The sequence below is a fragment of the Chelonoidis abingdonii genome, chromosome 15 (assembly GCF_003597395.2).
Source record: "Chelonoidis abingdonii isolate Lonesome George chromosome 15, CheloAbing_2.0, whole genome shotgun sequence".
NCBI classification, from domain to species: Eukaryota; Metazoa; Chordata; order Testudines; family Testudinidae; genus Chelonoidis; species Chelonoidis abingdonii.
This window is the reverse complement of record NC_133783.1, coordinates 38388641-38413039: the sequence shown is the minus strand read 5'-3', so window position 1 is coordinate 38413039 and position 24399 is coordinate 38388641. Positions and strand designations below refer to the sequence as shown.

Sequence of the window (24399 nt, the reverse complement as noted above, 5' to 3'; positions counted from 1 at the left end):
CTGAAGCTCAGCCTTGATCCCAGTTAACGAAGACATTATACATCCAGACAGAATTTTGTGGCAGACACCTGCTTTGGCACCACCTACCTCCCACAGGCATCCAGACAAGAAATATCGAGTGCCTTCTATGGGTGCAAAATTCTTTTACACGCATCCTGACCCATCCTCCCTTGTAGTCACAGTAGCAAATGAATAGGCAAAACAATTCAGATCCACACCACAGGAAAAAGAGCCAAAGATACCAGATTTATTTGGCTGGAAAGCCTACTCCTCAGCAAACATACAATTCTGTGTAGCCAGTTATCAGGCCATATTAGCTGGATATGACTTTCGCATATATAAGAGGCTGCTTTCATTTGTCGACAACTTTTCCCACAACAATTATGAGGACTTCATGTCACTTGTTAATTAGGGCCAGCTCATAGCCAGAATGAGCCTCCAAGCAGTACTGGTACAGCAGATGTGGCTGCTAGATCAATGGAAATGGCTGCCATCATGTGTTAGTCGTGTTTTTTTCACACCCCTGAGCGACAAAAGATTTGCCAACGTAAGTGCTAATGTAAATATGGCTTTACTGTGTGCAGTAACTGTAGTTCTTTGAGATATGTTCTCCATATGCACGTTCCGCAACCTGCCCTTCCATCCCCTCTTCCTTGGAGTCCTATTATAAGAGGTGCTACAGTAAGAAGGAACTGAATGTCCTCATAGAGGATAAAGAGTGTATGCACACCCTATAGGTGCAACTGGCCAAAATAACTCAGATTGCTAGCACATAAGGCACCTGCGCACTAGCAGTGGAATTTGCATGTGGACAATACATCTCAAAGAACTACAGATACTGTACATGGTAAGTAAATTTCCTATATTTTTAGAGACTGAAAGAGCTTTCTTTTATGGATATATGTATACTGTATACTCCATTTGTAGAGGAAGATTTGCAGTGCACATAAGGGACTTGGGTAGGCTGACCAAATAGCAAGTGTGAAAAATCGGGACGGGGGTGGGGGGTAATAGGAGCCTAAATAAGAAAAAGCCCCAAGTATCAGGACTATCACTGTAGAATCAGGACATCTGATCACCCTAGACTTGGGTGTATCATGAAATTGTTTTACAATGGGAGTTGAGTATCTTACTGCCTTTTGTGCCTTTGAAAATCTAACCTGCAATTATTTAATTTCCTTATCATAGACAAAATAATCCATGAGAGATGTTGTTTAAATCAAACCTTTCTTCTCACAGTCTTGATTCTTGGTTCACTGAACAATGTAGATAATCCTCTTCTTGTAGTAATGAAATAATTTTCGTAATACGTTAAAAGAGGAGTAAAAATATGGAAATGTTTCTACAATATTAGCGCTTCAGTGATGCTCTGGGGTTTTTTTCTTTTTTCTTTTTTTTTTTTCTCTCTTTTGCACTTCCGTGGCACTTCTGCTGCTTTTTTTAAATGTTTTTATTTTTGCGCTTCAGCGGTGCTCTGGCCATTTTTTTCTTTTCTTTTCTTTTCTTTTATTTTCTTTTCTTTTCTTCTTTTTTGCGCTTCTGCAGCACTCCGGCTGCTTTTTTTTTTTTTTGCTTGGGGTGGCCAGAGCCACCTTATGACGCCTTATATCCAAATTCATGTTATTGCAGGGCGCGTTATAGTGGGGTTTCCCTGTAGCTTTTAATTGATGATGCCATTCTATGAAATGTGCCAATTTCATGTTATGTTGCACTTTTTTATAGATATCAAAAAGTGCACCATATGCTACTGATAACATCAATTATCACAACATGAGAGAAGGGTGTGAAAACCTAAAGAAACGCATACCTGAAAAAAGTGAATATGTGAGAAGAATGTTGAAAGTAAATTCTATAGGAGAAGCTGAAGCTGCAAGGTTAGTAACAAATACCATAAACTTTAATATTTGTTCCTAGAAAACACTGTGGGGGGGCATCTTTCTGTTTTATTAATGTGAAGATATAAATAGATTGCTTTGCTGTTCCACATAACAGAAACATCCCTCATCTTTATAGAACAAAATAAACCCTCATAGTAAAAAAATAAAAACTAGTTCTTAACGGCTAAAAATAGTTCATGAAAAGAACAGTTATTCTCTCTTCACAACTGGATCTGCATCTGAGCTGCATCCATTTCAGAATCCTTCATGTATAGTGCAACTGCAACAGCACGTAGTCATAATAATAATGATATTGTACTAAGGGTTTGTGTACACTTACAGTGCTGTAGCAGCACAACTGCAATGGTGCACCTGTGCTGCTGTAGCACTTAGTGAAGACACTTCTATGCAACAGGAGAGCTTCTCCAGTCACCATAGGTACTCCACCTCCCCAAGATGTTGTAGTGAGGATCACTGGAGAAGGCCTCCTATCAACATACCACCATCTACACTGTGGGTTAGGTTGGTATAACTATGTCATGGAAAATCCACACACCTGAGCAACATGGTTATATCGACATAAGTTCCTGGTGTAGACCAAGCTTAATGCACCTATCTTTATACATGTTAAGGCAATGAATGTGGGCCAGAGAACTGGGCAGGAATTGAATGTAAGTGGTCCTTGTTATCTGTCATCAGGGCTGAAAGAATCCCAACTAATTGATAGCCAAATCTCAAAAGGTTCAATTGAGATAAAATTTTGCATGCTTATCTGAATTACTTTGGTCTGTGAATCAGACTGGAAAATCTCTTAAAAACACAGCCTTCTTATGGGAGTAACAGAACTTTCTAGTTCTAGTCCAGTCCCAAGCCATTGAAGAGTGTGAGAATGAGAACAAACCCCAAAGGTAAGCTATTTTTTTTTTAATCTCAAAAAAAAATCAGGTTCCAGTTTTGGAAAAACTTCAGGTGATTTTATTTTATTGACTTTTATTTTATTTGTGTCCATTTTTTTTTAAGTAGAAAGCATGCTGGCGCACTCCAGGGTTGTACAGTTAGCAGTTAGTATATAAGCTTCTGGTATGCAGTTAAATATGAGGATTCACTGACCTGAAATGTGCAGCTATATTATGACTAATGTGCAGTTTGCCATCCTTACTGATAGATACTATTCCAGGGGAAAACTACCGAACAGGTTTACCTAAATCAAGAACTACTATTACCAGCCCTGATTACAAGTACACTGTGCTGTACCCTGGAGTAATAAGGAAAAGATATGGTTATAGTTACTATAGTTACAGCCTGGCCCATCTGTTCATTCAATCAAGTGTAAAGGAAAACTACAACAAATAGGTTTACTCAATTAATATTTAAATCCTGTTCTTGTATTGTATGCTGTTGGTACTAAACTTTGACAGGTCTTTCTAAATAATTGCCGGTATTTTCCTTCTGTGGGACTGAGTTGTAATATTCCTCTGACATTCAGGCTGTCACAACTTTCTTTGGCAGTTGTGGGCAATACTTTGGATTTGGAATGCAGTCTGTGCATGCTGTACATTGCTCAACTGCTCAGATTGGTCAGAGTGCAGTAGCAGCTTCCAATGTTTCTTTAGCATTCTTCCTGCAATGTTGCATTAAACTTCATTTGCTTGCTGCTCTGACCTGCCCAGCAGTGCTCCCCTGCACGTCTTCCTTTCAGACCGGCTACTTCTGCACTTTCTTCACAGCCCATCTTCACATACATATGTTTTGGGAACATGGGTGTTTCTTCTCAGTTCCCTCCCTCACTGCTGGAAGCCTTCAAGAAGATACAATTTCTCTTATTATTCACCACTCTACCCTGGCACTCAGGCCTTTGTGTTCAGGCAGTTTATGCTGCCCTCTCTTGCAGCAGCATCTAATGAAATGGTAATTAACTCCCAGGAGGGGGTTGAGCCACATACACATATATTCTAATGCTCCTGTATAATAAAACAAAGAAACAATAAAACAATGAAACCAGTGTCATTTTTAAGTCTGCTCCTATAGCATTAAGGTCCTCAGAGTTCTAAAGCCTTCAGTTCTTTTATCTTTATTTAAAAGTTCTTCAAACTAATTTTAATTACATGTAGTTACACACCAAAAACTGCATTGCAAAGTCAAGCACTCAAAAATTAGGAAATGGCAGAATTAAGGTTGCCTGTGCAACCTTAAGTGTCCCTCTTATGCATATGCATCATGACAGCCTTCAATTACATAATCACACACTTTTTTTCCCCCCACATAACCCCTCCCTCATTTGGTACACAGAATGGACACCAAATGATCAGCTGATAAATAGTTTGTTTTATCCTCATTGTTCAGAGCGTGGTCCCATGTCTTATCTACTGCACACTATTCGAACCCTGCTCTGAAGATAGAATTACTAATTTCCTCATGGATGGCTATTCGGTGCTCATCACTATAGTATTTCAATGCTTCACAAACCCTTAATGAATTTGTTTTCACAACACCACTGTGAGGTGAGGTGGTATTATTAGTTCCATTTTACAGATAGAAAACTGAGCCACGAGGGATTAAAATCAAAATGCCCACTAATTTTGAGAGTCCAATCTGAGGCACCGACAGCCTGAATTTTCAGAGTACTTAGCATTTCATAGTACTTTATATGTTCAAAGCACAGCTCCTTATGACTTCAGTTGCAGCTGCCAGTGCTTAGCCAATCAGACCCCAAGGCCTCAAGCTGGGCACCCAGAAAATGACAAACACAAAATAATAGGCCACCTTTTAAAATTTTGGTTTAAGTGACTTGACCAGCATTACATAGGAATTCTATGGCAGAGGCAAATTCATTTCTCTAGAGCAGCATTCAGCTGCTTGAACTATGAAACCACCCTTTCTATTCCTGTAATCCCTTGCCTCTTTCACTGCACACTTTCCAACTTCTGCAATAAAGGAGACAGGACTTCTACAGACAACAGCGTACATAATCCTGATTCATCCTCAGAGCACCATCCGTCCTGTGTGCTGAATGAGCTGTGGCCTTGTGGAATAAAATAGTATGTGATTATGTAATTGAAGAATATAACATAATACATTCGCACAACTCCATATTAACCAATGCAAAGAGAACTGAACTTTTGTTTTTGTTCCCCTTGATTATATTTCTATGCAGCAAAGGTTTAAACCTAGGTTGGAAGTGCAAAGGTTCAATGAATATAAAAGAACCGGAAAACTATTTTTATCCTGTTTATTCAGTGCCTCCAGGGAAAAAGAATTGGAACAACGCATCAAACAGCATACACAAATGATGAAAGAAAGAAGAAAAAAGTCAAAAGGGACATCTCAAGAGGAAATGCAGAGAGCAAAACAAGACTTTGAAACTGTAAGTATCATAGCTTCCTTTTGACATATAGTGCCCTCCACTTAATTCAGTCATTGAATTTGATCAAATCCTCAGGCACCAAACACTGTGTATTAAAAGTACTAATTTCACATTTGACTTTAGTCTCTTTACATTAAGATTATTGTTGAATAATTCAACAATTGTGTATAGAAGGTTGCAGTTTCATTAAGATTGAAGCTAAAATCTTGAACAAGATAGAGGAAAGAGTCAAAAAAGACATAATAGATAGTAAAAGGTGAATGCAACTACAAGTGATGTAGACATTTTGATATTAAAAGAAGTACCATGGGCTGTGCAAGCTGCTCTATGATTGTCATGTAGATATAAAGGTGAAATCCAAAATTTTCAGAAATGGGAATCTACAGTTAAAATATGGATTTAGAAGTCCATATTTAGACATCTAAATAAGTAACCTGATTGTCCGAAATGCCACGTATGCAGCACTCCCATTAAAGTCAATTTAGTTGTGAAATTCCATTTTTCAACATCATAAAATTTTATTTCAGTCTATGTTGTACAGACCAACTTGGCAGAAAAAATATTTTGATTTTTTTTCTTCCTACCACTACTCTCTCACAATGAAACAAAGTAATAAGTAATATCATGTTAGCCAAAATCAAAATGAGATGCTTCTTGCTAAAATAGGCCTCTCTTTTTCATTTAGACTATTGTATTTTTAAATTTGTTTTCTGTATTCAGTAAAATCCAGCAGTTCCAAATCAATTCTTTAACCAGTGACCTATTCTGCAACTGCAGGCTATGCGAACCCAGATTGTCTCTTTGTTCATTTATGTAAGAGATTGCTATATGCTGATTTAAATCTAATAGTTCATTTTCCAAGTTTCTACATATATTTAGTTTAATTTTTTTAAGGTTTTTATAAGGTTTTTTATAAAACTATTTTGGAATAGGCTACCAAGGTCCCAATCCTCCGAAGATTTACACATGTACTTCACTATAAACTTTGTAGATTAAGTTTGTGCATAATTCTTTGCAAGATGAGAGTCTATGAATTTGTGAAACACACAGATATATTACACTGGCATATTAAAACCATCCATTTCATTACACTTTACAAAATTCAAGATGTGCTTAATAGCAAAAGGGAAGAAAATGTTATTGAAAAGTGAAGTACTATCTTTAAAGAATGAAAAACTTTATGAAGATTTATAACATCTACCACGAATTTCCTCCAAAATTCAGGATTTACTACAATTTAAAGACTAATGTATATGTAGGAATATGAATCTTGCTTTTTTTTAGACTGGTAAAAGAATAAATGTATGTATCAGTGTGAGGATTAAAATATCTAGAAGTACATTTATTGTTAACAACAATCGTGCATATCATTATAGGCCTGATTTTCAGCCATCGCCTCTATTTGTGTGCATACAAAATTGCCTATGCACATACTTGCACCCACCCTTCGCAGGTGCAAAAACCAGGGCTGCCCAGAGGATTCAGGGGGCCTGGGGCAAAGTGGAGGAGCTGCAGCGCTTGTACTCAGCCAGCCGCGGTCCGGGTCTTTGGCGGCATTTTGCCGGCGGAGGACCCTTCAGTCACTCTGCATCTTTGGCCCCCTGCCACCAAAGACCCAGACCACCGCCAGACCAGGACTCGTGGGGCCCCTGCAGGGCCTGGGGCAAACTGCCCCACCACCCACGGGCAGCCCTGGCAAAAACCTGTTTGTGCTTCTGCAAATCCATGTTTGACTTTTGTGGTTGCAAACTCTTGTTTAAAGTGTATACGCAGGTGTTCTACCTGCGAAGTGTAGGTGCATGGATGTGTGTAGGCAGTTTTGCATGCATGCAAATAGAAAATGTTTAGACACACTGCTGAAAACCTGGCCCAATAAATCTCTGCAGTTCATTCTTCGGTTTATTGTATAATATTAATCAGATAATAAATTAGACTTTTAAAAAACTTTTTCTGGTGATTTTATTTTATTTTTTATCATAGGCTGAAAAGCTTCAGGCTGAGCTAGCACAAGTAAAACAAGAACTTCAGCAGGAGTATCGGTTTACTGCCTTCACAGGCGAGCCTGTTCCTGATTCACCAAGAATGCCACCTCATAATATCTTTTCTACCATGAAATTTTGATTGCCTGAAATTCTTAAAAGAACATTTGTCTTACAGTATCCATCTGTACTGGAAAGCTGCTTTTCAGCAGGTTTAAAAGTGCTCCTTTTATTACCTATTCTTGTTGATTGTGTTTTAACAAAGTTTTTAAATTAAAATGATAATAAATCATTCTATCTTGCCCATTCAACTAACATAATTTCAGTAGATTTATAGTTATATGGTTATAAAGTGTTTTGGGTGTTATATTGTGTTTCTTTACTGTTTCTTTTTGACCTTCTTAAAATCACATTCTGCAATTTTTACTCAAGCAAACCCCCTATTGAAATATACTTCAGTTGAAATTTTGCCTAGGTAAGAATTGCAGAATGTATCCTTTACATTGTCATTATTTGGGGTAAGAAACTTTTTTTATTTGTATGTTTATTCATTTTAAATACCACGAGCACCTACAGTATAATATAAATTAATAATGTAAAGAATAATGTAACTCCAACTATGCACTATATGTTAGGGCTGCAGTTGCATCAGGGGATTCTGGTGTCATAGCCACAACATTAGTAATTGTTAAAGTGCAGCTCTGCTATCTAAGGATACTTTTCAAATGCAGGAAGATCCTGGGGACTAGAAATATAATTGTTCGTGTATTTTACTTCAATGAATAAAATATTTAAGTATTTTATTTTTAACTTTCTTTCCCCTAGATGGCATCACTTTCTGTCTCCAGCACCAGGATGAAGGGCTTGGATCCTGTTTGCAGACAGTGGGAGCTGACAGCTCCAAAAGTGATCAGCTGTGGCTGGAGGGAATAGTGCTGCCTGCTGCCCCTCTAGTCCAGGAGGGAGATCCAGATGCTGGCAAGGCAAGGGAACCACTGAAGGAAGCAGGAGAAGTGTTGGGGATATTCTACTATAGCTAGTGACACCCTCCTCCCCCAATTTGAAAGAGTGGAGAGGAGACAGGAAAGGACTGGAGGAAAAGCTTCTAAAAGCATTGGAGCCAGGAATAGGAAGCAGCTGAGCAGGAAGCCAAGAGCATAGCAGGAGTAGGGGATAAGTGGGATAGTAATTAGGATAGGGACAGCCATACAAGCCCACTGTAGGGAGGTGAGGAAGAAGGGAGTAGGGCTGGAGTCAGCCCTTTTGAAGTCAGCAATCAATTCCTTCCCCAATCGTCTGTAGTACCCCAGCAAATTCCTCTAAGTAGCTCCCTTGCTTTGTCAGGGTCTGGATCACCCTGCTGGTGAAGGGAAAGCAGGTGACAGATTATCTCAGGCTGCTGCTAAATGTCTTCAGAGCTGTCATCCTCTGAAATCTAATCCCTTCAGTATCAGGCTGCAGCCAGAAGGTGGGGCCTCCCAAAGGAGAGAAAGAGAAAAGGTAAAAATAAAACACTTGATCCTGAATCACCACAGTGTGACACCAATTTTATAGGAGTGTTACTCCTCTGAAATCTGTGGAGTTACCTAGATGTCAAACTGGAGTAATGCAATGGTGTATGATGACCTTTTGCCTTTCTTTTCAAAGCAAAATCCACATTATTTATTGTACTAATGCCCAGGAGTCTCCTAAATGTAAAAGTCTTTAGTATTTAAAACCGTGCTAACAACCTTTTAATATCATGAGAGCCTCAGAAGGAAACAGTGGATAATTTCTGAACATTATGTCTGTTATTTCATTTTATATATTGAAATACAAGTCTTTCCTCCCTGTCTGATCTTTGTAGTCTCCCCTCTCAGCCTCCTCAACTTGTTTCTGGAGTCATTTGTCTTTCTGCTGCACTTCATGCCTCGCTGGGGGTTTTCACCTTTTTCCAGCCTGGTGGTGAACGTTTAAAACTTACCTGAACTCCAAATGTCTGTGATTACAGTTTGATTGAAATATGGCCTGCTACTGGGGCACAAAATCAGGGTCCTGAAACAGCTCTCTGGTGGCAGGAAGCTGTGCTGGACGGGGAAGAGTTGAATTCACAGTTGGGGGAGGAGGGGTTCCCGTGTGGAAAGTGAGGTTCAAACCTATGGGATGTCCGGTAGAGGAATTTTTTTGTCCGAGGAAGAGGATGGAGAGGACAGAAAGTAAAGGGTTGCTATCAAACAGAATCCAGGAGTGGCTGGTATTGCTGGTACTTCAGAATATGTGGCCCAGTTTGATCATGTCTTAATCTGCTCCTGGATACATACAGTTTTACATGTTCATATTTTGGAATCAAATACTGATTAATAATAAGGATTCAATACCTACTGAGTCAAGTTCTGCTCTCACACAACTGTACAGTCCAGAGTATTGCCCCTGGGTTCAATGGAATGTCTCTGGATTGGCGCTGTTGAAAATGAGATTACAATTTGGCCCATTTTTTTGTCTGACTGCTAACACTGTAAAATGTTGTTTAATCATTCTGTTCACTGTTTCTATATATCTAAATGTGTAGCAATATACATTTAGCCATTAAAAATGCTAACATTGAAGAGAAAATACAAAGCACTTGTATACTAATTGCTTAAATATAAAGTGATCATATAGTCAACAAAATTATTTTTGTCTGAGCACTAGTTATTTTTAAATTCAAGAATATTATTAGAATAATTTATTCTTCTAAATACACTTACCATTCATACTGTAATTCTAAATGATATTGCCTAAATAAATTGCATTACTGTGTAAAGATGTATAAAGAGTTTGGGTCTGGCCAGATTATTTAAATGGCTTCTTTACTGTTGTAAAATCTGCATTGTAAGCTGTTTTGCTCAGTGCAGCATACACTTGCCTCTGCACCCAGTCACTATTTTAGCTGGTGCAGAAGTGGGGAAAGGTCACAGCTCCACCATCATTCTGCCTTTTTCTGCCTTCTCTGAAGATGCTAGCACCAGTTGTGACACTGGCTGCTGCCTAGCACAATACCAGCACTCCCCTGCCACATTAAGTCTGGCACCTACACACACATGTGCAAATGGGGGAAACCCCTTGTGCCCTCTTTCCACTCTGCACAGTCTTAATTTGCACCAACGTTATGGGCCAAATTTGCCTCTTGTTTGTCCATCTTTTTAATAGAAATGTCACTCAATCTACTCTCAGCTGCATTGATGTAGATTCAGTGTAAATCATGTTCATAGAGTTGCTTTGAATGTACATGAGTGGAACTGAGAGTAGAATTTGTCTTTTGTTTGAAAGCTTGGATTCTGTGAAGATACTTGAACCTTATGTTTCCTCTGCATCAAATTTCAGTGAAATTACATCAGCATTGTTTAATTTATAGTCTCTTACTTTTGTTGTCCTAGGAATTATGTAAATGTCAAGTCTTGTAATTAGACTTCCAGTGAATGTGGAGCATCCTGCTTTCAATGATACTTCAGAAGTTTGTTTTCTGTCTGCAGCTCACTCTGGATTTCTCTGTCCTTGATAGTGTCAATATTCTTATGTTTTCACATTGCTTTCAATATATTTTCAGGGTTCTGAAGATCAACAGGAAAGTCAAGGCTGATTGTCTGAAATCTATAAACTGTCCTCTAGGTGCTATGGTTACCACATAAAGTGGTTTCCATACTAAATAAGTACTAAGCCAATGCAATTTTTTTCAACTTTAATTTTTGCTGTTTAAATTAACAGAGAAGAATCAGGTACAGCACCTTGAGCAGTGAAGGTAAACTTTTGGTACTTTATTTGGGCAAGTTGCTACGTGAAACCGACCTTAATCTTTAAAAAGTGAACAGTCGGAGCCCTATCCTGCAGTCCTCAGTGAAGCAAAGTTCTCACCGCCTTCAAAGAAACTTTATTATTAGCTCACTTTCAATTGTGTAGATGAGGTCCAAATATGATCCTGAATAGAACAGGTATGAGCTTATTAAAAGTATAACCAATATTTGTAAGGGGCGATCAATAGTTCAGACAAGGCTTACTTCAACACGTACTTTTCAAGATTTAGAAAAATTTAAGGTAAATATAGAATTGAAAATAACAGAATTATGGGAGTGTAGAGTTTGATTAATGCCAAATGTGGGGGTGAACTGCCTTTTGAGAAGTTCTTGCTCATATGCAACATGCAGATGCAAGCCATCATGGGAGTTAGGAAGTCCAGAGTCTAATTCTGGCTCTGTCACCAACTTGCTATGTGTTACTTTGCAGCCACTTCTCTCTGTAAATGGAGATATCTGTATTTATGTACCACAAGGGTGTGGTGAGAATAAACAAATGTTTCCATTATTCTTTCAATATATGGAACCCTACAGAATTGGTTACTAGTAGATTGTACAGAGTTAGAGTGATAGACAAATTTGGATTAGTGGGGAAAAAGCTTCTCTTTAGGGCACATTTAAGAAAGGAATCCAGCTTTGTCTTTTGTTTGGTTGTTTCCCCCTCCCCCTTCTTTGAAGCACTGAGCCGGGATCACACATTGGGTGCGAAATATCACATGATCTATTTCTTACATTTGCAGGTGGACTAGTGTAGGTGGACTTTAGGCGTTCTTGCCTTGTATGTGATGTGCAACTTACACGGCTTTAAAAGTTATCAAAGAGAGGTTTGTCTTGCATAGTTCTCTTCTGGATCAATAACTCTGATTAATGGGAGGTAGAAACTCAGCAGTGTTTTTCATATGATTTTGAACAAATATAAATGAGATTATTTATTACTGTGTGGGTTCTATTTCTATCTTCTCTGACATTTTCTGCTTAAACAGAAGTGCTGAAGTGAATTCATATTCTTTTATTCTTTTCAGGAGTACCAAATCTCGAAGGAGGATTGTGGAAAAGGTGTGCTAGCACAAAAATGAATAATATTCTGTCATTGTACTGGCAGCAAAGAGTGGTCAGTTTAGGCAGTGATAATGGTTAGCAGAGATGCAGTTTGATGCACTAATAACCATTTTTGCCTTGTCAGTCAGTCCTACAAGTTGAAAAATACTCATTTCTGGGGATATGGTAGAACAGAAGTAGCACCTCTGACATAAGTGCTGGAACTAGAGATGCTATTGCACCCCCCAGTTTGAGGTGCTTGCATCATATACAGGGTTTACAGTTTGGTTCAATGGCTCTCAGCGCCCCCACGATACAAATTGTTCCAGCATCCCTGACCTCTCACACAGATTAACAAGTACTTAAGGAACCAGACTACACTACGCTTTCACTTTCAAGGTATTTTATGACTGGGGGTAAAACAAGCTCTGATCAATTCATTAAACCTCTCTTCTTATTATTTTTTTTACCATATTTAATCTTACCTGTGGAATTTCCACTGTAATTTCTGTGTAAGTTTCAGGTATTGTTCTGTCTCTTAACAAATATAATTACAGCTAGAAAAACTGTTAAAATAATGTTAAGGTTGCAAAGTAAAACATTCAAAAGCTAGGAAATGCCAGATTTAAGCTTCTCTGTGCAAGGTTAATTCAGTCCACTTGTACATACGCATTATGATGCAGGCTTTAATTACATGATCACATGCTATTTTTACACAGGACCCCGCCTCATTCAGTAACTTTGTAGTTGGTTATTCAAGATTTCTTTCTTCTTCAACATTCAGTTTATAGCCCAGGCCTTATTTAATGTACATCACATGGTTTATTTGGGATATAAATGTTCCCTGCATGGTTTGTTTGCAATCAGTCTTTGGAAGAATGTGTAGTGCATGAGCGCAGAAAGAGAAACTAAATTAGGTGACCAGATGTCCCGATTTTATAGGGACAGTCCCAAGTTTTGGGTCTTCTTCTTATACAGGCTCCTATTACCTCTACCCCCTGTCCTGATTTTTCACATTTGCTGCCTGGTCACCCTAAACTAAATGGAAACAGAGATGAAATTGACTAATCTACATTCACTATGAAAGATGAAGTAGAAGATGTAACAGTCTTGGGGTTTATTAAATAACAAACTAGTGAATGAGAAAGGAATAAGATTTTAATAAAACAAACTGGAGAGCTTGTGTAGTGAGCTCTTAAACACAGACACGTGGTGTTCCCACATTGTGGAAGCATGATTTCCCTTCTGTGACGTCTGAAGTTTTGGCAACAGCTGGTTTTGATGCATCCAGAGGAATTATCATCACTGAGCCTGGACATTTGTTTGGATCCCTGAAATTTAAAGGGGCAAGGATTAAACTGCCATACACTACTTTGGTGATAATTATCTCTACAGGATTGCAGAACTGGAAACAACATGGAATGATTCATATCCATATTTAATTTAACAGCTCACTTTGTGAAAGAGAAATGTCCTCATAAACAATAAGCATATTTTCATGGCTGTCCTCTGATTATGTCTTTTTTGGATCACAAATGTGATTAGTATGATGATTAATCCATTTCATTATCACATAAACCATCTTTCCTCTGAATGTCTCTAGGATCTCAATAGCCGGTTGGGAGAAAGTCCCAGTAGTCTTTTCCTGTGTATCTGTGCAACTGCAGATTGAAATACACAAACCAAATGTACATACAGCACAGTGGTGTATGTGAAAGTCAAGTAAATAAAATATACCCAATATCACTCATAAACCAACATTTTGAATCTTGGTGGCCTAACTCCCAGGATCAGGCCTCAATAGCAACAAGAATTCCCTGACATAGAGTTGTAAACATAGTCAATTCCAGAAATTTCATACTTGGGTGCCTAAAGTTAAGCTTCTAAAATCCATATTTAGGCATCTAAATAAAAAGCCTAATTTTTAAAGGATGCTGGACACCAGCAGCTCCCATCAGCCACATTTATTTAGACATCTATCAACTGAAGAGCCTATGTACTTGCCCCATGTACTTTTTCTTATATTTGGCAAAGTACCTTTTTTAGATGATTTGAATAAGTTTGTGCTGAATACTTTGAAGATACTTTCTTAAGTATTATTAATAATAGTAATCTGTCTAATAATTTTAATATATAACTTTATAATCATTTTAATGTCCAACATGACAAAAACATTTTGCTAGATTTGTCCATTTTAAACAGCTTAAACTTGGAACACTGCTAAAGATGAACTTGCACATAAAACTTATTCCTCTAATTCTCAAGTCTATTGTCCAGTTAACTGTTTGCTTCTGCTTTGAACCATAGAATTAATCTGCACTGGTTTGAATATTTGGTGATGAAATGTCAGAAATATTACAAGAAGCTACTCTCATTATGTGCCAACATTTCTACACTGTTGTATGCTGCAAAGGTAACTTTCCAGATGCTGAATATAACTGACTCCTCTTTAGGTCAGGTTATTAAATCTCCTCCGCCATTTTTCCTTCCCTGGACAGCATCGGCTTTGGATTACATCAGTATGCTTCACTATATATGATGATATATCACATGAATACATCATTAAAGTGACAGCTTGTTCTGATGATGAATTATCAGTGTACATTATGTATTTCTCACAAAAAGCTGCAGTCTGGAGAAAAGCAAATCCAGGAGTGGATTAGCTAGAGACGAAAAGCATGTGCTAAGGTGCTTTTATAGTACCAAATGCTTGGGACCATGTAGATATAGACACTGCAATAATACCAATATGCTGTTACGTGCATCTGTGCACCTAGAGGACACAGATATCTTTTAAAGTCATAAGATTTTGCCAATAATGTTTCCAGTCTTATTTGTTCTGTAGTGTTTGTCCAGTCGAAGTGAAAAGGAAGAAATGACTCTAAGGGTATGTCAGCACTGCCATTAGACACCTGCAGCTGCGCCATGCCAGCTGACTCAGGCTCACAGGGGTTGGGCTTAAGGGGCTGTTTAATTGCGACATAGCCATTTGGGTTCAGGCTGGAGCCTGGGGCTCTAGGACCCTGCACAGTGGGAGGGTCCCAGAGCCTGCACCCCAACCCGGAACATCTACCCCACAGTTAAACAACCCCTTAGCTCGAGCCCCGCAGGCCCAAATCACCTGGCACAGGTTAGCCATGGGTGTCTAATTGCAATGTAGACATACCCTCACAGCAAACGTCACCTTCTTTCCTGTTGGAAAAAATACTACTACCATCCATCTTCCATAGTGCTTTTCACAGCACTTTACGTGGTAGCTCAGTATCATTATCCACATTCTACAGAGGGGAACTGTGGCACAGATAGGGGAAATGATTTACCTAAGCACCTAGTGGGCTAGTAGCAGACCTGGGAATAGAACCCAGGTTCTTTATCCGTAAATTTTTCCTCCATTGTTGCCAAAGAGATTCTTTATTCTGAAGTGCTTACAGAAGGTTGAAAGAAGTGACCCACTGCCTCTCTCCTTCTGTCATTGTGGGGTTTTGGAATCCATACTGAGCATAGACTTATTAGCCATAACCCTGCCACTTCCCAGTCTGCCCATAGTGCCCGTCTCTGCATTCCTATATTGGGAGCCATTTCAGAGCAGTTGTCTACATCACACAAGAAGTTGCCAACTACCCTATGCAGGCTGGATATATCTGGCCCTCTCCTCCCACACATACTTTGATATGTAGTGTTTCCAATGCATTTTGGGCTTTGTCTTATGGAAAGTAGGGGAATTTGGCCCTTAGCTGACACAGATTTGAGTGCTACATTCTTACTTGCCCTCACTGAAATACCATCTGGATATCCCTTGCCCCACTGAGATGTAACATTACTGAAGCAGTTCAAGTGATCATACAGTGCCTCCTGTCGCTCAGTGCAAAGTACTGCAGTGAAGTTCAGATGGGACATTTGTATTTGCTTCAGGAGATACTGTGTGTAGTTGAGATGAGTTGGCATGGCACTTAAGAAGTGGAAAATGGGGGGAGGAGTTGCTTAACGAATATGACATTGAACTGTAGAAGATGGAAGACCACCTTTAAACTTAGTTTGATTAAAAATGGTTAAAAACAGTTCTAACTAATCAGGCTCTCAGGGTACATCTGCTCAGCAAGCAGCAGCCTGTGGCAGTGAGGCTCAGAGGCCAGGTTGACCGACTCGAGCAGCTTGATAAGCACAGTTTTTCTTTCCAATTTTTTAAACTTAGAAATATGCGGAGTATAAAATCTAGTTTGGCTGGAGGACCTGGGAGAGGTGTAAGAGCAGGCAGAGGTAGACCTGTTACGGTGGGGGTTGGGCCAAACCTTGTTGAAGCAGGTGGGGATAACAGCTACTTCTCATCCAGGATAAATGAAAAAGCAGTTATGCTCCTTTATGGAATAGAGAGCCGAAACAATAGGAGCCACTGTTCATTCGTTTTTAACAAATTAAATAGGTATTAACAAAAGCAGAGGGTTTTAAGTGGCCTGACTAAAACTCCTTTCCCTTCTTAACAGCTTATACTTAGTGAAAACTCAGACTCTGCGGGTACGTCTGCACACAACCTGTGGCAGTGAGGCTCAGAGGCCAGGTCAACAGACTCAAACAGGGGCAGTAGGTATCATAGACCCAGCCTGTGGCCCTGCTCATGCTCTGCCCACCCACCCTGAAGCCAGCAGAGGCTCAACTGCAGCCATGTCTGCAGTTCAGCTGGCGGCCAGGAGCTGGGCCAGCCGATGTGGCCCGGGGCAGCTAGGGCCAGCAAGTAGGGGTTGGGCCAACTCGGGTGACTTGGGCTGGCCCAGGGCTCGGGCTGGCCAGCCAGAGGGCCCATCAGCATAGCCTAGGATGACTCAGGGGTTGGGGCGGCTCAGGCTGACCCAGAGCAGGCTAGGACAGCTGTGTCAGGCTGGCCAGCACAACTCAGGGCATGACTCAGGGTTCCAGCTATGGTGGTGGGGGAGGGCCTTGGGTGGAAGGGGCAGAGCCAGCAGGCTAGCCTCCCGAAAGGTGTGGGGTTCACCCACCGCCCATGGACTGAAGCTTGCAGGGCTTGGACTACCTGCTGAAACTAGCTGTGTAGCCTTGGGCTGGAGTTCAAGCTCTGATGCTAAGCCACAATATCTAGTGAGCTGTTTTTAGTGCAGTAGCTCCAAACCCACAAATAAACAAAAACTTTTCAGGCCTTCATGCATCATAGAAAAGCAAAAAAGGGCACCCTAAATCAATTTTTAAAAAATCTTGTATATCTCACCTTTAAAAGTGACTTCTGTGTTTGTATAAAAACAGAATGATTAAACAGGAACAATAATAATTTTCATTCCTATGGCATCGACTATACAGAGATCTCAGAGCACTTTACAAATGTTAACAAGTTAGATGAGGTAGCTAACTCTTATTATTCCCATTTTACAGATGAGGAAGCTGAAACACTGAGATGCAAAGTGCTTTAACCAAGGTCATAGAGGATGCCTCTGGCAGAGCTAAAGAACCCACATCTGCTGACTCCCACTCCTGTGCCCTAACCACAAAACCATCTTTCTCATTCATACTATTTATTGTGAAACACAAGCATGTAAATCAGATGTATGCAAATAAGAAATTATTGTGTAGAAAACAAAAGTGACAGTAAAAAACCCTCTAAATAACCTAGATGACTCATCCCAAGGAACTCTTCCTATGTGTACATTTAAGCATGTGCTTAAGGATTTGCGTAGGAATGGAGCCTAAACTTCTTTCTGTATCAAATTGCAACACTTTTAACAAGACTCTGGTTATCTTTTTATCAACTACACTGGAAAAAGAACAATACTAGAGGAGTTTACATGTCTAATCAACTTCTTGCCAGACTAACTGAAGAATTTTTCCATTAAAAGGAAACTATAATGTTAAAAGTAATATTTAAATAAATAACTGGTGCCTCCTGTATGTTACTAATAAATTCTTGGACTATTAAACTGGTGGTATTTAAAAGTCTAATTTGTTTCACTATTTTTGCTCTTTATTTTTTCATTTCTCAGCTTGGGCAATGAAAATAAAATAGTTTCACTTTCTGATTTTCTTGCAGTGGAACAATGCTGCAGTGCTGGAGACTCGTTTGTTTAAAAAAACAGCTCAGATTGGAATTTAAAGAAAAATCATAGAAACGTTTCTACAAGATTTAGTTTTACAATGCATAAACTGGGGGCTAAATCTGATGAAGCAGTATGTATTCAGTGAACATCTATTATGGTCCATTTTTAACCTAGCAAGTAAACTGTATAGTTTTATATTCTTTGTATCCATTTGCCTCCTGTTTCACTCTTACTTCTGCGCAGATGTGAGGACTGCAATAAATAGAATCTTTTTAAAAAAAATCTTCAGTACCTGCTTGTGGCAGAAATATAATACGAAAATTGGAGCCTTATTTTTAACCTGTGGGAAAGCTGTAACCTCTCCGCTCAAAAGGTGTTTTGATACTTTTCTACCACGGGTTAAGCACCCCCTCCCACCACCACCAACTTCAAAATCGTTTCAAATGCTTCCAAGACCAGCAGTTTAATGCTTTTCACTGGGAGGATGCCTGCCAAAACCGAACCACAGTCTAATTCCCTAGACGACTTCTAATATCTCCCCCTCTGTTTCAGCAGAATTTAGCTGCCAGCCTTCTCCTCCGCAGGGAGATGGCTGCTGCTTTGCTGTGACCAGTGGGACTGCCTGCCATCTCTGAGGCGTGCGCTTAAGAGAAGCCAGAACGGAGGAATGTCGTTCAGTCAAGGTGGCTGCTGCAGCGGCGCTTGCTGCCCTGCCAATCCTGACGCGCCACTAAAGCTTGTCAGACTCAGCAGCCACAGCTTCTAAAGCAGGGGAGGCGCTTCCCCGCCTGCAGCGGCCGGAGAGGTCAGTCACGGGGAGCGAATGCAGGATTTGGCCGCTAGAGGGTGCGTGTTGGAAAGTAAATGCCAGATAGTAACCTCTCTAAATTGTCAAACACTAATTGTTAAAGGGCTGGAGACTGATCGCTCAGGTAACGCGAGCCCTGGACTTTTCTCTTATTTTCAGTGCCTTTGCAACGATTGTCATTTGTTAAATTTTAATCCTGTTTTGGATTTTTGTTTTGCTTGTTGTTTTTTTTCTTGTTTGTTTGTTCCTCCCCCACTCCCATAGCTTTTGGCTGCTCCTTTCCGTTTAGATCCTTGTTACAGGCGACTCCAGTGCGACTAACTTCAAATGAATAAGCAAAGCAACCTTCTCCTGTTTCTCATGGTCAACCATTGACCAAACAAACTTAATCAAGATTGAAGTAATCGAGTAAACAACAGCAACAACACTGTAAATTCAGTGAGCCCTCAAGACAGTTTTATTAATGTGGAACAACGTTCTATGCATTTGTGGCTCACACCAAAAATGGTATTAAAGGTATTAAAGAACTGCAGTATTTAGCTGAGGTGTGCTGAGGCTGTTCCTTTTTAATCCTGCAGATAATCCAGTTATTCTGGTTTAGAATTAGTTTTGACTGAACTGTACCGTGTTTTTTTTTAATTACCTTTGTTTCTATAAAAAAAAGACAATTTGAGAGGAAACTTTTTAAATAACATTTTTCAATGAGTTTTAAAATAACTTGTTTTAATCTGTTAAACTAAATATAGTAGGAAAATATATATTCTATCACGGTTTTATAATACTTTAGTCAAACTGATCAGTAAAACACAGATTTTAAAATATCAGCAATGAATAGATGGGTCCAAATAAAAAGATCCTAAATCTTGTCATTTTTTCTTTGACCTGATATACTGTAGAATGTGTCTCATTTATTACTTTAATTATCTTCACTACCATGGTGCTATCCATCCTGTAGTTTCTCATTAAAAAGAAAAGCTATTGTTTATTTTGCAAACAGGAAGTGCAACTTCTTTTTTTTTTTTTAATATGAAGATGTAATTGGTAATAATCATGGCCTTCAGTGCTCCCTTGGAATATATATGTAATCACAAATTCTTTCCTGTGAATGTGAGTAAAAGTCTGGTTTCTATTTCACAGCTTTATTTTACTGAACTATTTCTTGTACTGTTGAATTTTATATAAACCATAATGATTATTGAATAATGAAGAAAAGAGGTTTCTGACAGCATTGTTGTAGACATATATTTAAAGAAGTAATGTGATGGTGGGATCTCAGATGGACAGGAAGGGCTGATTGACCTTGGACCCTTTCTGAATGCAGCATTGCTCAGTAAGAAGCAGTTAGCACTTGTCTTTTCATAGTTACACAGTGTATAGGCCCACTAGAGTAACGCTTCTGGAACAGTTTGGTATATTTTAAGTCTAGAGTAAGATTTACAACCTATGAGATTCACTCAGCACCCACAACTGGTGCCTTTGACTGAATATGAAGAAAAAAAAAGCAGCTTTAACGTTCTTACTTTTAATCTAATGTGCTTCCAAATGAAACTGTTTTTCACTTCCTTGTTGCTTTGTCTTGACAGGCCTAAAAAGGAACCTGAACACTTGCCCATTGAGCTTCTGTTTGATTATTGAAAATAACATTGTTGAATTGCTACTTGAAACAATAATGAAATATATTTCTCTTTAAATATATTTTAAAGGAGCCTATTCAGTGTTGATGTGAGGACTCCCCGGGGAAAGAAAACATATTTTCTTGCAAATTCAGTGCTATATACAGAAGATTTTTTTCACATGATTTATAGTAGCCACCTTCTAATGCAACAGATTTTTGCTCTACTGTCTGCTAAAAATTCCCTTTTCTAAATGTATCTTAGGTGTCTCTTTCTTATTTAAATGAATAAGAACTGATTTAGTTTTTCCAGTCCTACAATATATCACTTAGAAAAAGGCATTCTGGAAAATGGAATTTATATCCCTTGAAATTAAACTAAAATAATAAATTCACATTTCTAAAGGCAGTTTTGCTCATTTGGAATCAGACACCTCATTTGGGATTAACTGTAAAGCAGTTTTTACTGTATCTTTTATGCATGATGAAGTATTTTGCATTGTGTATCAGTGAGGCATTTGAAATCTCACACATAATTTGTTGAAATTTCACTCATTCACTTACAATTTGACACTCCTGCAGGCTGCAACTCTGTAAGAGCAAGGTTTTGAGTTATAAAAATGCATTATTGATAGGTACTGTAGGAAAGCAAATTTAAGGTTGCAGTTAACCCTTTAAATGGATACAAGTGACTTGCTATACTTGTCAGCATTTGAATGCCATTTAGACAGCCTTTAAACACCACTGTAATATATTTGAGCTAGGATATCTTTTTTAGAATAGCTGTGTGGGAACATCTTATTGAGCTTTAAAAAAACAAAGACTGCTTCTTTCCATCCCATATTTACATAGGAACAGTCAACACATATGGATTAGGAGTAAATAATGGTGTAAATTATCTTCCTAAGGAACAATTTGGGCCAGGAAAATTCTTTGACATGTCTAAATAATCAAGCTGTAGCCTAATGAGGAGGATATAATTATGCCCTAAAGGAAAGGTTGGTGCAGAAGGGGAACATCCTTAATCTAGGCTATTAACATATTATTGCATATGGAGTATTCATCCTCCCAGAATCCAGGTTAGGGAAGAGAGGGTGACTCCCCGCTTTAAAGATGCTATGGATCTGATTTTCCTGCAACGCAAGGTAGGGCAGAGGGACTAGCACTGACCTTTTAACATGTTGCTGAATATGGTGGTGTGAGGGCAGAGCGGACCCCTGGACTCTTATGTTACTGATGTGGTACTGTGGGGGCAGAGAGGAGACCCCCTACCAGGCCCCGCCGTGAGCGGCAGTAGCCGCCGTAGTGTCTTACTGACATGCTCTTCTCCAATAATCACCCTGAACTGAAGCCAATTGTTGCAGGATTCGGCCGTGGAACGTTCCCGGGAGGGAAGCATTGTGACGTCAGCGCACCTACTAATCCTCCCAATTGAGGGGGAGCCTGGAGCCATGAGGTCATCGCAGCGGCCAATGTAGCCATCCGGGCGGCGGCGGCGGCGGCGGGGGAGGGGAGAGCAGAGCAGAGCGGAGCAGAACGGACAGCCGGCCCAAGCCAGGCGGACTGGGAGCCTGCCGCCGCGCTCCAGCTGTACTGAGGCGGACGCCGAGCTCCTGCAAGCATGGAGGAGGCTGAGGCGAAGGAGCTGCAGGTCGGCTCCTGGCTACCCGTGCTGGTGGAGCAGATGGTGAACGACACGTTGGTGGTCACCTTGAGCTGCGGGGAGAGGCGCTTCACTGGGATTCTCCTAGACTGCACTAAAAAGTAGGAGCCCTCAATGCTTTGATTGTTACCCAAAATATTTCCAAGGGTGATGATTGCAACTGTGAAGTTTTTCTGTAGAGTATGGCCTGCTGCTGCACAGAGAGATCAGAGCAGCTGGGGAGGAGGAGGGATTAGGCCATAATCGGATTAAAGAGTTAAGGTTGCATTGCACATTGCAGGTGGGGGAGGGGAGGAAAGGGGGGCGTTCTTCTACAAAAGCAAGCTCTGGATTTGGTTTCATTTTCTTTTCAAAAATCCAGTTTGGAAGGAGACTTCAGAGGGTTGTTATCCAGTTACACTGCAAAATAAATCTGAAAATACTTCAGTGACCATTCTAGAGGCTTTGAAAAGAAGAAACACCTACTGTGAAAGTATTTAAAAGTAACTCTTTTTATGGGCGTAGGTTACTAGAAAAAGTGTGGCCCCCATCAAGCAGGGGAATTGATTACATATGTTTAAGTGCCTTCACTGTTACAAAGGCTGCTTGTAGAGTTAACGTTTTGTTTTGGAACAGAAACTGCACATTTGTCAAGAAAAAGGTTTGATTGAATAAAAATATTAGAACTTGACAAAGTTCTTAATGATGTGACCTCTGTGCAGTAAGTCTGGGCGTGCTGGGTAGTGGTATGATACGCTTATGATGTCAGATACTGCCATAATTATAGACTTTCTTTCTTTGTTCAGGAATAGCATATGCTTCAACAGCTTTATCTTCTGGGGAAACTGACCAGTTACTTTTAATGATGCAAAAATAAAGAGAGTATGGGCATTCTAGTCATGGGTTTTCTAGAACACTATACAGAAAGGATCAGTTAAGTAAAACACTTTATTTGCTGTGTATTTGGAGCTAATACGCTCACTAAAATTTTAGTGTGGTAGCAAGACTTTGATTAATATATAAGCATACAATGGTGGAATACTTTTTATGTGTATCAAGTTAACGTGCTCTGTGCTCGCAGATCTGTAACAAATGATCTGTTAGACATAATGAAATGTGTAATAGCCATTCAGATTGCTGGTTAGCTGATTCTTTCTTATTGTTAGTGGTGGGTTTTTTAACCAAGTTAGAAATCAATTTAATCACACACAAATATAAAGGTTTGTTGTTTTTAAAGTTTCAGATTGGCTAAAACACAGCATATATGCCAATTATCTATATTATGTCTTTATTTAATCCTCTGGTGTAAAGTCCCTGGAATACATCACTGCAAGATAATGGGATCCATCTACTAGATGAGTGGTTTGAGAAGGGAAAGTGGAGCATTAATAAAACATATATGTCTTGGCTTTCCTTTAGTGTTTTATTTTCTGAGTGGGCACTATAAATGTCTCCTGCTTTTTGAAGGCCTCAGTTTTTTCCTTAATACATTCTTAGACTTCTTGCTACAGGCTTTCCCCCTCCTCAGCCCCACCCAGCAGTGCAAAACCATTATCCTTTGACAATTATCCTACTGGTATTATCTCTTAATTAGATGTGCCAGAAAACATTAATACTAACATCATGTGAGTTAACATATGGCTTCCTGTTAATTCTTTCCATCTACCTCATTGTCTACAGTATCTGAAAGCGCTCAACTCAAACATTTTAAACTAAGATGCAGCTAAATGAGTGTTCCCGTGTTTTCTTTCTCATTATCCAAGTAGCCTGCTAGCATTACTAATATCAAATCTCCCTAGCAATCCTTGCATTATGTAGTCAGCCATTGGGGAAGGACTGCAGCTTTATTGATTTCTCTCTGCCACTGAAGACTCTGAAGCCAATAATGTAGGTTCAGTTCCAACATTTGAAGCTTTCCATTTTGGAATTTCTACAGAAGCTGGCCCTATTAAAATGCCTATGTCTTTCAGTTTTTGTTGCTCATCTTAAATCCTCAGGGTGGTGTTTTGGGGGTTTGTTTCTTTGGTGTTTTATTTTATTTATTTATTGGATGGCCTTCTGATGTTCTTCTCTTCTTATTTAATTTTGGTTGTGGATTCTAGTGCAGCAGCAGTCTACCTTGGCCATGTCTTCTGCCACAATGCCATCATGAATGTATTGTACCCACCCTGAAGTGGTCAAGACCTTGATAGTAGTTGCCCCTGAAACTTAAATGCTAATTTTATTGAGAGT

General features: G+C 39.4%; 2 protein-coding genes across 4 annotated transcripts in view; both read left to right on the top strand.

The window, feature by feature from the left end:
• Positions 1–8508, top strand: part of LRRC27 (leucine rich repeat containing 27) — a 55962-nt gene extending 47454 nt beyond the window's left edge. For both annotated transcript variants that reach the window (XM_032799737.2, XM_032799735.2), the window contains 3 exons: positions 1723–1874; positions 5115–5241; positions 7222–8508. In XM_032799737.2, coding sequence (XP_032655628.1) covers positions 1723–1874; positions 5115–5241; positions 7222–7362 — 420 coding nt within the window. In that variant the 3' untranslated portion in view covers positions 7363–8508. The remainder of the gene's footprint in view (positions 1–1722; positions 1875–5114; positions 5242–7221) is intronic.
• A 10496-nt stretch (positions 8509–19004) lies between these two features.
• Positions 19005–24399, top strand: part of PWWP2B (PWWP domain containing 2B) — a 44906-nt gene continuing 39511 nt past the window's right edge. The window contains exons 1-2 of one of the 2 annotated variants that reach the window (XM_032799726.2): positions 19005–19037; positions 21890–22289. In XM_032799726.2, coding sequence (XP_032655617.1) covers positions 22147–22289 — 143 coding nt within the window. In that variant the 5' untranslated portion in view covers positions 19005–19037; positions 21890–22146. Of the gene's footprint in view, positions 19343–21889; positions 22290–24399 lie in introns of both variants that reach the window. The other variant, XM_032799724.2, reaches the window with a different exon arrangement.